This window comes from Neophocaena asiaeorientalis, unplaced genomic scaffold (assembly GCF_003031525.2).
Source record: "Neophocaena asiaeorientalis asiaeorientalis breed wild unplaced genomic scaffold, Neophocaena_asiaeorientalis_V1.1 scaffold45, whole genome shotgun sequence".
Lineage (NCBI taxonomy): Eukaryota > Metazoa > Chordata > Mammalia > Artiodactyla > Phocoenidae > Neophocaena > Neophocaena asiaeorientalis.
Window position 1 is genome coordinate 10,026,197 of NW_020174642.1, and position 12,612 is coordinate 10,038,808.

Consider the following 12,612-nt stretch of genomic DNA (forward strand, 5'->3'; position numbering starts at 1 on the left):
TTTTGGAAAAAAATCACTTGTTTTTTTTTTTTTTTTTTTTTTTCTGTCCATGTCAGGGTTTGGCAAACTTTCTGAAGAAGGCCAGATAGTAAATATTTTTGGCTGTGGGCCACATGGCCTGTTTCAACAGCTCAGCTTTGCGAAGTGGCATGAAAGTAACCTTGGACAGTTCGTGAGCAGACGGCTGGGCTCCAACAGCACTTTTCTTCCCGCTACAGAAGGCAGCTGGAGTTTGCTGCACCCTTAGAAGGAGGCAGCTCTTTCTATGACGCTGAAGGTCACACAGAAAGATGCCAGGGTCTGGAGCCCAGGGAAAGCTCTAATGATGACATTTAATTCCCTTCAACTCTACAAATGTTCTTGAAAACCAAACCGAGCAGCGCCCATAAGCCAAGTGCTTGTCTCGTCTGTTCTGACAGGTTTCCGTCTGGAGACCCTAGAAACTCCCCAGCAGGTGAACAAGGAGGGGTTATCTCACGAGGCAGCGAGAGAGAAGGCATGCTGCAGGGCCCGCGGGCGCGTCCGCGGGAGGGTGTCAGAGAGAATCCGTTATGGGGTGCGGCTCTGATTGGGTGGCTGAGGAGAGGGAGGGGTAAGGGAGTGGGGCTTGTTCTAGGTTGGATGCTGTCAGAAAGCAGAGGCAGTTCTGTGATGGGGTATTTCAATCAATCTCATCCAAGGGGAGGGGTAACCAGCATGAAGACGAGCTAGGATTAGTGAAGAATGAACAGCCCCTCATTGCGGCCAAGAGAGCGGTTGGTGCTTGGTGGGTGACGGTGGCCTTTTTTTCCCGTCTGGCTTGGATAAAATGGTGATATGGCCTTGCTCTGTCCTGGCGGCAGAGAAGCCTGGCTTCCTGTTCTGGGCAGGTGCACCCGCTCAACAGGAGAGGGCCAGGCCCCTTCTGCAGGTCAGGGGCTGCTCTGCCCTATTTCTCCATCCATACACTGCCGTCCACAGGATAGATGCTTGGGGAGGATGTCTGGACCTCGTGATTTCAGACTCAACACAGACCCAAAGTGATCTGCTCGGGCCACAGCGCCCACCCAAGCACGTGGAGCTGCGCCTTGAGCCCTGGGCCAGCTGCTCCGGTGAAGAGGGCTGTGACCGATGGGGCCTCTAAGGCAGGGCATCAAGAGGCCCCTGGGGACCGCGGCCCAAACCACTTCCTCAGCTCGTGTGATACACATCTGGAGGTTAATGGGAAGGACCGATGGCCCTGATGAGTATTCTCACCTGTTCTCCTTTCCCACAGACGTAGACGAATGTTCCTATGACGAACTCAACGCCTGCGCTGGGAGGGGACGGTGTCTAAACATGGAGGGCTCGTACCAGTGCCTCGGTCACCCGGAGTCGCCCACCTCGTCCCCCCAGAAGCTGGATGGCAGCTGTGAAGGTGAGCGACCGGGCTCTCCAGGTGGGGAAGGAAGGCCTTAAGGAAGCCTCAGTTGAGATGCAGCCATACCTTATCCCCTTTGGCCTCTAGAATTCTCTCTTCTTTCTGGAACCTGATTTATGGCTTTAACAACATTGTTACGGGAGTGCAAGGATAAGTCGCTCCCAGTCTCAGCACCGTGGCAAATTGTTTTTATTTTCTCCTGTTTCCTTCCAGTTTTTTTTTTTTTTTGATCTTATTTAAATCCTGCCACATATTCAATTTTGTATCTTGCTTTCTTCACTTCCCATTATGTCATGTAAAGCTTTCCAAGAAGCAACCTTGTCTTCATAATTACGATTTTCAATGCTTGAGTAACAGTGGTATGCTATAGCAGGGATACAATGCTCTTAGCTATTTCCCTCGTGGGGGACTTGTATGTCACCTCCAACGTTCCTCTCTGAAAACTACAACTTTCGCTAGCATTGTGAAGTGGTGGGGGAGAATCTTGTTATAACTGAGTTTGAATAAATTAGTGATTTAATCCTCATGTTCTTTTCCCTTTAAGGGGAGAGGGGTGATTGAGTGGTGGCTATTCCTAAGGTCTCTGGAGTTTCAAAAATGCACCTAGCAGCCCCACCTCTGCAACCAGACTCGCCTGTCCTGTGCCTTGGGGGCTTTGTCCGCTTAGAACTACGCTTCTCCTCTGTGCATGATGTACCCACAAAGCTTTGCACAGAATCCCAGCAGACCGTCCTAGATCTCCTGCGCTGTGGCCTCAGGGGGGTGCAACCTGACCCGCAATGTGAACAGAAGTTTGGAATATACAGTTATTGACAATACTCTGCTCGGTCATCTGAAAAGACATCAGACTCTGTTCACAGGCAGGAGTGTTGCCAAACTGCCACGCTGACAGCGGAACATAAACAGGGAAAGCGCACCACCCCGACCTTAGTTCCAACAGGGCAGAAAAGACAAAGCCGGTGTCTCCCGATCAGAAAATTAGAGTGAATTCCAATCGCATATGGCGAAGGGAAACAACACATGTTTTAAATTTAGAAGCTAATATAATAAATGAGCTATCTGCTGGAACGGGTTAGAGGTACAGACGCGTGGAAAATACAGCGCAAATTTCAGATGCTTTTCTTGTGAAATTAGTCACCCAGTTAATGACACACAGGGCAGCTGGATTCTTGCACAAAAAAACCCCCTAAGAAATATTGCCCGGTTTGCACTTCGTGTTCCAGGAACACGTTCTGCTTTTAGGATGGAGTGGAATTTGTATTCAAGGGTCATCCTAACTCCCTCCGACATGGTCCCCTACCCAGCTGAAGCCTGATAGCTATTCAGCTCCATAAAGAACCATCTTCTGAGGTGGCTGCTTGGTGAGGGCAGGGCCGCTGCTGGAGAGTCCACTAGGCTGCCAAGGATTACCGCTCGAGTTCACAAACCTGATCTATAATCAGGTTTTCAACGACCGAATGCTCAGCATCTTGGCTCAAATGCCCAGTGTTTCTACCTTTACAAGGTTCAGGTGTCCAGCTGACAGGTCCAGGGCTTAAGGAGGAGCAGAGACTGACACGGGAGATCACGGGAAAGGCCACTGCCCCAGCAGCACCCTTCCTGCCCCACCAGACACAGGTCAGGGCTGCCTGGAAGGAACAAAGGCCCAGACCCGTGGACACAGAGAATCTGACACGCTTCCCTCAGATCAGTGTCGACTCCTGAACTCAGGTTCACAACCGTAGCCCGGGGAGGGCCACAAGGCAGTGGCACCCTGGGATCACACACAGTCAAGAATTGGGTTTATCTTCTGGGGCCACGTCTTCAGAGGGAGGGACGTTGCAAAGCCAAACGGCAGTGACAGAAAGCGTCCTGGCCAATGAACTGAAATCCAAGTCAGAGGGAAGAAGGAAGGGTCAGGAAAGAAGGATTATTTCCAGCTTAGAGTATCTCAAGTTCTGTTCTCCAGAAGAGGGCTTAGCCTTAGTATGTCAGAAGTTGGCTGATTTTACAGCAGCACAAATAACTTCCCAACAAGTTGTACCGTCTCACCATTAGCTGCCTTGAAAACTACTTAAAGAAGCGTGGGTAGGTGGATTCATTTCCTGGGCCTGTGTAACAAAACAGCACACACTTGGGGGTTTAAAACAACAGAAGTTTATTCTCTCACAGCTCTGGAGGGCAGAAGCCCACCATCGTTATCAAGTCCAGGTGTCGGCAGGGCCAGGTTCCCTGCGGAGGCTCTAGGGGAGACCCCTTCTTTGCCTCACCCTTCTTCTGAGGGCTGCACGAATCCCCTGGCTCGTGGCCACATCGCTCCCATCTTCAAGGCCAACATCTTCAATCCTCTCGCTGTTCCCTTTTCACGTGGCTTCTCTTCTGTGTGTGCACGTGTGTCCTCTCTCCCGACTCTCTCTTGTGATCGCGTTTAGGCCCCACCTGGATAATCCAGGACAATCTCTTCTTGAGAGCCTTAACTTCATGACACTTGCAAAGACCCTTTTTCCAAATAAGGTCACATTTCCAGGTTCCAGGGATTAGGAGCTGCTATCTTTGGAGGTCATTACCCAGTCTATTGCCGGTGGTGGGACTGTTTAGGGGTACAGCATGGGAACTTTGTCATTAGTTATTGGATGGCTTTGCCATTTACTCTCGACTTGACCTTTCTAGGCCTCAGTTTCGTCCTCTGTAAAATGGGATCATAGTACAGTAGAACCTATTACCTGGTATTGTTAGAAAGGCTGTGTGGAATGACATGCCCGCTGCCACAGCACTCAGCCGACGGCAGCTCTAAGTGTGTCACAGATAGCCTGGCTGGCAGCGTGATGCATGTAGTGGGAGGGGGTGCCCATAGCGCCGTGGGTGTCCTCACAGCCCCGTGTCCCCACCGCCGCTACGACACTGGCCACGCTGGCTTGGACATCCCATGTGTGTGTCTGGCATCGCTGTGGACCTTAATCCATCCTTGTTTCCATCACTGTGCTGGATACATAGTAGGTGCTCAATAAATGTCAAACCGTACGAAATTGCCACTGTGGTTGGTCAAACACGGTTGAATCCGGACAATTGTAAATGTCTCAAGGTAATACATTGGAGAAAGAGCTACACAAATGCTCGGCTGTAGCATTCCCTGCAGGGAGGACTTATTTCTATGGACGAGAGGGCCACACGCCCACAGCGCCTTAGCTGCAGGAACCATGGGCAGACAGCAGCTTCCGCAGATGCTTCTGAGGGTTTCATAGGCATCGAAACGACCCCGTTGGTGGCTCCTTAGCCCAGTGCTCTAGGGACCCTCTGGCGTCTTAATTTAAACAGTGAATATGTCTCCAGCCAGCCTGATACCCTCTCAGACTTCCTAAACTCCAGTCCCGGGGTTCTTTCCAACACCTAGGGGACCCTTCCTATTTTAATTCCCCTCAGCCTGGAGGCACTCGTGCTTGTAAAGGGCCACACACAGGCCCATAATACGGATTCGTTTGCCGTTCCACATCGAGTGATGCCTGAATGGCAACCAGGACCTGGGGTTGCAACCTTGTTGCGAGCTGGATGCGGCTGCCCAGGCCTCAGGCCTCGTTCTCAGCCTCGCCGTCCTATTTGCCAGGCGTCGTGTGGCCACCTGCGGGATTGAAAGAATGTTGGGTGTTGTATGGTTTGCGTGAATCAGAACAATGTGTGCTTTTAGCAGATTTTTAGAAAAGTTGTAGCTTTTCCTTACTTTCTCAGTGACACGTTCCTGGGGACACAGACCGAAAAGTTACGTGGTTATTAGACCCCCAGAAGGTGATTGTCTTGATTTCATGGTCCCAGTGGCCGGGAGGTGGGGGTGAGACCCACGGTCTCAGGGCCTGAGCTGCTGTCCAGTCCTCAGCTGAAACAAAGGACAGTGTCGTAAAGAGTGAAAACCACCTGTGAGACAAAGGCACAGAAAAATACTGGACAATCCAGTGAAAAGGACAAACGCGTCTCCTTCAAAGTACACGCTACCTCTGCATGCAAGGAGAGTTTTCAGGAAGCTGCAAGAATTTAGATGGAGGGAGGGTTGGGCTCACCTGTCTCTCCAGCATCCACCAGTTTATATCCATGCTTTGCGGGGACCTGCAGGGGCTCACGGTAGGGGAGCACATCCACAGGGCACTGCCATTTCTAAAGGGCAGCTCAGGGAGGACCCAGCAGGGCTGAGCTGCAGGATGAGGGTGGGTCACCAGTCTTGATCCTGAGCCTCTTGGCAGCCAAGGCCAAAAGGGAAATGTGTTGAATTGTGCCAATTTTAATTTTTACTGAAAGGAAGCGTACACATTTGTTGGAAAGACAATTTTTTTATAATATTAGAAAGCATATATCCTATGAATCCTTACAGGAAGGGCTCTGGAAACTTCACATATATTTTAATTCTTCTTTCTTTACTGTGGTTTTGCAAAAGATTTAAAAAAAAATCTCCTCATCGCTTGTTTCTTATAGAAATCAAATTCTGCTGTAAAAATGGTGGTGTCTCTAGACTGAGGGCCACCCTAGACTTTGTATAATTCATATTGGCCCGGTGCCTGCTGTGAAGCCAGAATTTTTCTCCCCAAAAAAGACATTTAATTCCATCTGAGCATTAAAATACATATTGGTTGTTATATTTGAGTATTACTCCCTAAAGCATGAATGTCGATATGAAAACACAGGACACCTCAGCCTGACTCCGGAGTCCTGCTTCCCCATGGGCCATTGTTTTGGTGATGAATTAGCCGAGCAGAAGACCTCAGGCAAATGATCAAGTACTTGTGACTCAGAAGAGCAGGCCCTTTGAATCTGTGTTGAGATAGCATTTATAAACGTAGCCCAGAAACATCACACCATGCGTTACACCATGCGTTAACCTGCTCGGGCAACTGATTCACACACCACAGACTGGGGGGCTTAAACAACAGGAAGTTACTCTCTCGCAGTCCAGAGGCTGGAAGTCCAAGAGCGAGGTGTTGGCAGGCTGGTGCCTTCAGAGGCCTCTTGGCAGGCAGACGGCCGTCTCCTCCCCGTGTCCTCATGTGGTCCTCCCTCTACCTGGCTGTGTCCTCATCTCCTGTTCTATAAGGACACGAGTCAGGTTGGATTAGGGCCACCCTGATGACCTCACTTTAACTTAACAAGTTCTCTAATGACTTTGTCTCCAAACACGGCCACATTTTGAGGCACTGGGGAGTTAGGACCCCACACACGAGTTTTAGGGGAACACAGTTCAGCCCATCACACACCATAATGACCACAGCTACAAAAACAGCTTGTTGTTTTCATGGCTTGGCTATTGTAAATAATGCTGTAATGAACATGGGGTGCAGGTATCTCTTTGAGTTAGTGATTTTGTTTCCTTCATATAAATAACTAGGAGAGGAATTGCTGGATCATATGGTAGTTTTATTTTTCATTTCTTGAGGAACCTCCATACCGTTCTCTATAGTGGCTGTACCAATTTACATTCCCACCAGCCGTGCACGAGGTTCCCTTTTCTCCACACCCTCTCCAGCACTTCTTATCTCCTGTCTTTCTGATAACAGCCATTCTAGCAGGTGTGAGGTGATACCTCACTGTGGTTTTGATTTGCATTTCCCAGATGGTCAGTGATGCTGAGCACATTTTCACGTGCCTCTTGGCCATCTGTGTGTCTTCTCTGGAAAACTGTCTATTCAGATCCATTGCCCATTTTAAAATGGGATTATGATTATTGTTTTTATTTTTGCTAATGAGTTGTATGATTTTCATAGATTTTGGATATTAACCCCTTATCGGATATATGACTTGCAGATTTTTCTCCCGGTGTGCAGGCTGCCTTTTCATTTTGTGGATGGTTTCACGCGGGACTGAAGCTTTTCACTTTGATGTCGGCCCACTTGTTGACTTTTGTTTCTGTTGCTTCTCTCTGACGTTTTCTGCGTCTTCCTCCTTCTGCCCTTTTGCAGACTGCCCTCCCATCAGAGACCTCGTGGTCCTCAACGTCACCAGCAGCAGCTTTCAAGTGTCTTGGAGTTTAAATTCCACCCAGAACTGCACTTTCCAGGTGCAGGTTTACCAGGCTGAGGAGCTGCTCAGGAACGCCAGCACCCGGGGGACGAGCCTGGAGGTGGCTGGGCTAGAGGCCGGAGTGCTGTATGCGGTGAGGACCAGCTACCAGGGGTGCTGGGCCAACGTCACCACCACAGTCACTGTCAAGACCGGTAAGGCCACATGTCTGAAATCCACATGACCCGTGAGTCTGTCTCTCCAGCCTAGTCTGCTGGTCCTGGTGATTCCAATCACGCGCTTCCTATGAGCAGGACAGGGGCCGTCACTGACCTGGCCCCAACTCTCCTGGGGGGCAGTGAGCGCGCTCTGTGTCCCGGAGCAGTGCCACGGTGCTCGTGGCCAGCACAGGCTCCCCTCGCTCCCCTGCGTCTCATCCTGACTGGGGGCTCTTCTGACACCTGGGGTGATGAGGGCTCTGTGAAGATCCCATCTTGCTGTGGTTTGAAGGACACATAATGCAGTCAGAGAGAGTGAAGCCCAAAGTATAGTAGAGCAGAAGAGGGTAGCAGTTCGCACGCATCGAAGGAACTTTTGCCACACTTAATTCCACACAGCTGAGTCTGTAGAACTTCCCCAAACCCAAGAGCTGAGCATCTGTAAGATCTTCACGAAGTATGCCTCATTTCCCATGCCGTGCACTTGCAAAGCTAACACGATGCCCACTGCATCGGAGCCCTGAAGAAATTTTTGCCCCAAATAAACACAGCATAGGCATGAATTGGGGATTCCAGCGTCCAGGAGGCAGCTGGCGTGACCCACGTGACTCTGCCAGGTGGCCAACACTGGCCCTGCCCCGTGATGCCACCTCCCCTCTGCCTGGTCGTGGTGCTACCCCGGTGGTGTAGACCTCTGTCAGGTTCGGCCCGGGGAGTTCCCTCCTAGGCTGGCCTCTGGCAGCGGGACATGGAAGTGTGCGTACGGACAGTGTGACCCTGAGACATCCTGGTCTGGGGACCGGAGTAGCGGGGGAGACCCAGCCTGGGGGTTCAGAGCAGGCAGAGGGCAGAAATCACCGTATGAAAGATGCTATGGCGGGGGGGAGGGTTGGGGGGAGGGATAGATTGGGAGTCTGGGACTGACATAAACACACTACTATATTTAAGATAGATAACCAACAAGGACCTGCTGTAGAGCACAGGGAACTCCGCTCAGTACTCTGTAATGACCTAAATGGGAGAAGAATCTGAAAAAGAATAGATACATGTATATGTATAACTGATTCACTTTGCTGTACACCCAAAACTAACACACATGGTTAGTCAACTATGCTCCAACATAAAATAAAAATTAAAAAAAAAAGGACCCTCTGGGGGTTCTGTCTCACGGGTAGGGATAACGCCGGTGACAGTGATGGTGGCAGTGAGTGAGTGAGGGCTGGGGGGATCTGGCCTACACCCTTTATGTACTGACTGGGGGCCGACCCATGCTAAGTGGCAAACACGCAGAACAGGCCCCCAGAGGGCCCCCAGAACCCCAGCCATGCAAAAACTCGAGCCCTTGACTTTGCACGAGCCTCTAATTTCCTAACTGGTGCCATCTCACCTTCTTGTTTTATTTTCAAGTTGCTCCACGGAGCAAATGGGGGGAACACTCTTTTCCCTTTGAGGAAACTGGGACCGTGAGGGGCTCCATCCCTACAGATCACTTCCACTCTCTGTCCCCCCCCAACTCATCTCAGAAGGGATAACTGGTGGGACCAACATCCCAGCGCGAATTCCTCTCAGTTGGGACAGGCAGTAGGAACGTGCAGCTCCGCCCCAACCCCATAGACTCTGTGCCCTCAGGAAAAAATACCTACATTCCAACGCAGAGGGGATAATTTGGAAGATTCCATAAGACTCCTGATTACAAGCTGATTCCTTCCCCAGCTGGATTCTCCTTCCTAGAAATGCCTTATGTTTGCAGAGCCCTATTTATTTTTTTAAGAAGCTCGATTCACTTTAAAGGTCTTAGCTAATTAATTTGACATTATTAAATACTTGCTATGTTGGAGGCCATAGAGATTATCATAGTAGTGGAGACCCGGGGCCTCACGGTAAGTGTGGATTCCCGAAGCACTGGTGGATACTCACCTCCCGAGAGGCTCTGTGATGTGGGCAGGACCGGAGCCTGGGAATCCCGGACCCTAAGGGTTACTCGTTCCTCTTGCTAAGGTGGGAAAAGGTTCAGAGGGGCCCCCGTCTAGAAATGTACGCTATACAACGTTGGTGTCATTTCTGGGGCTGTGTGCGTGCAGCGGTGATAAACTCTGCCCCACCAGCCCGAAGCTCACTGGCTGGTGGGGAACCAGGGTGGGACAAACTGTGAGTGCCTTTAGATCATTAGAATTTAGATCATGGCTGCAGGGTCTGCCGTGGATGTGGGTTTCATTCTTGGTAACGAAACAGACACGCTCCCATGTCCCATCTTGAATCTTATCCAGCTTCACTTATGTCCAAAGAAAAGGACACGTCCCTTACCAACCCTATCGTTTTGTCCGGGACAGAGTAGGCTCTTGAGAGGTGGGACTTCTGGTGGGAAAATTGGAAAGTCCCAGAGAAATCGGGATGAACTTGTCACCTGAGTGTCAGGGGCCTGGCTGGGACGTGTGCCAAGGAAAGCAGCGGCCACACGGGGTGAAGAATCGAGGGAGGGCCTTCGGACCCTACATGGCTGGTTGAACCCCAGTTCCCGCCGATGTGAGCCATGTGACGTCTGTAACTTGTCCCCCTGCTTTGGCCCTAAAAGTGTGTGTCTATGTCTGAGTTCCCTTCACTCCAGCGTAGACGCATATATTCCTCACGCTGACTTCCCCCAACGTGGCTACCAAACTTAAGACTCATGCCTCGATCTGTTTTCCAAAAAGTCTCCTCCAAAGAGTAGGGGAGATTGGAAAACATCGACAGAAAAGCGTGTGCCTCGCGCTCACCGGATTTCAGCTAATTTGTGTCATCGTCTGTCTCAGATGCCCGGGTGTTCGAAGTCACAGTCGGGATCCTAAACCGCAACGTGACAGAGGGGCTGCTGGACCGTGGGAGCCCCGAGTTCCAGAACTTCTCCCAGCAGCTGATGCACGAGGTAAAGCCCGGCAGAAGAGCTTTCCGAGTCGGAGCCAGAAACCCGCCCTGTGCCCCCTTTTATGCGTGACTTAAAATAGGTTTGGGGACAAACCAACGTTGATTCAAACGGGCTGGACCACTTGATGGCTCGGCTGGGTTTTTTGTCGAACCTTCGGTTTGGGGGACCTGGGGCCTCTGCCCTCCTTCTTTGGGGCAGCTTCACTGAGTAAGCATTTACCAGTGATCAAAGCATCCGTTCCTCCCTGGGGCTGAAGGCGGGCACCAGCATGAGGCCTGGGGGAACCAGGCCAGTAGCAGCTATCATCTATCCTGGGATGCTGAGCTGGAGAAAAAAGCGACTTGCCAACCTGTCAGTAACTGGGAGAGGGCTAGGATTTGGCCCTTTCTGCAAGCTAGTAAGTTAGCCTGTTGCGTGGATGCTGGCAGAGGACACGAGATGCCTGGGTCAGAGACAAAGGACTCCCTCACGCACAGCACAGCGGGCGACACGAGCATCACGTTGGTGCCAGGTCCCCTGCTGGCCCCCAAGTCCCACGGGGGTGATGCACAGGGAGCCCGGTGGGTGACCCACATGCAGTGCATCTGGGTGCACACCTGCCTAAACCTTGCTCCAGAGATACACGTTATCTTTACCACATCCGACGGTGAACAGATCTGCTCTGCTCTGGACGGCGCCATCCTCTCTCTCCCAAGGCTGTTCATCATAGAAACGTCTTGGAAAGATATTCTGAAACAAGAGGGCAGTCCAGGCTTCTACTTGCAGGGTGTGTGGACATGGGAGGGACGGAAGGAGGGTCGCCTCTCAAAGTTCACTTGCAGAGAGGAGTTGGTTTTTGAACTTTCCTGGAGAATTCTCCCTTGTTTCTAGCAGTAATTCGCCTGTGGGTGCAGGAGTGGTGTAGGAGGAATGTGGGCGAGGCTTGGGTCTCCTTGCTTGGGCACAGGTGGCCCTGATCACCTGGCTGTGCCTGTGTTTCCTGGGGATCCAGCCCAGTGGGAGGGGGGCAGCTCCGAAGAGCCACGGGATTGCTGCTTTCATCCATCAGTCCATCCAGCCATCTCTCTCACACACACATTATCTTCGCACCGGTTTCCAGGGCACCCAGAGTGGGCCGTGCATCTAGGGCTGCAGGATGGAGATCCGACTGTCATGGTCTCTGAGTCCTTACCAAGACGGAGCAGGCCTGGCCCGCTGTCCTAGGGCTGCAGTGAGCTGGGGGGGGGGCGGGGGAGGTAACTCTGCTGTTCCCAGAGGAGGGTGGCTGGGCGCCTCCTCTTGGCCAGGAGGAGGACACGTGGATTCTGTGCACCATCCACGTGTCACACCCGGGGCCCCGCTGACTGGTTTTGAAGGCTTTGATGGAAAAGTCTGCTGCCTCTCAGCATCTGTTGCCTCTTTTGGGCCAGGTTGCAACCTCCCTTCCACCGGCGCTTTCTGACTTGTACCGAAGAGGGAAGCTGAGGATGAAGGTCGTGTCTCTCCGGGCCGGAAGCGTGGTGGTGAGGCTCAGACTGACGGTGCAGGACCCCGAGTTCCCGGTGGGCGTGTCCACGCTGTCCCCCATGCTCCCGCCTCTGTGGGCGAGCACCGTGTTCCAGGTGGACCAGTCGGAGACGTTTGTGCAAGGTGGGTCCTCCTCTCCGTGCCCAGGGTGTGCCGCCCCGATGCCCTCCAAAGTCCAGGCTGCGTTAGCTCTGATCAGCATTCACTTTGTTCCAAAAGATAAAGCAAGTGAACTTTGAGTCCGTATTCTGTGTTCTTCCATGGGGACTGGGGCCTAGGGCTGCCGCCCCGTAACAGTGAGTCCACCTGTGTCCCACACCTCCTATTGCTGACGGGAGAAGCTCCCCTCGGAGCTCAGGGACGCTTATTCCCTTCGATGGTGTTTCTCAGCTGCCACCAGAACCCAGGGTGGAACCGGGCTGGAGGGTCCACGAAGGGCACAGGGATGGGAGCTTACTGTGTCTGCGTCGGGGCCCAGCCAGGCCTGGCTGCTGTGCGCCTTGTTAACGTGGAGATCTATTTCATTAGCCCAAAGGCTTGTAATTTTACTTGGTGATACAGGAAGTCACAGATTAGGGAAGAGGGGGGGAGAGATGGAGAAACAGATGGAGAGAGGCAGGGGGAGGGGGTTG

The 12,612-nt window shown here is 51.9% G+C and overlaps 1 protein-coding gene across 1 annotated transcript in view; it reads left to right on the forward strand.

The window, feature by feature from the left end:
- Positions 1-12,612, forward strand: part of UMODL1 (uromodulin like 1) — a 61,438-nt gene that overhangs the window by 15,235 nt on the left and 33,591 nt on the right. The window contains exons 6-9 of the mRNA XM_024758408.1: positions 1,256-1,396; positions 7,315-7,569; positions 10,362-10,474; positions 11,884-12,103. Coding sequence (XP_024614176.1) covers positions 1,256-1,396; positions 7,315-7,569; positions 10,362-10,474; positions 11,884-12,103 — 729 coding nt within the window. The remainder of the gene's footprint in view (positions 1-1,255; positions 1,397-7,314; positions 7,570-10,361; positions 10,475-11,883; positions 12,104-12,612) is intronic.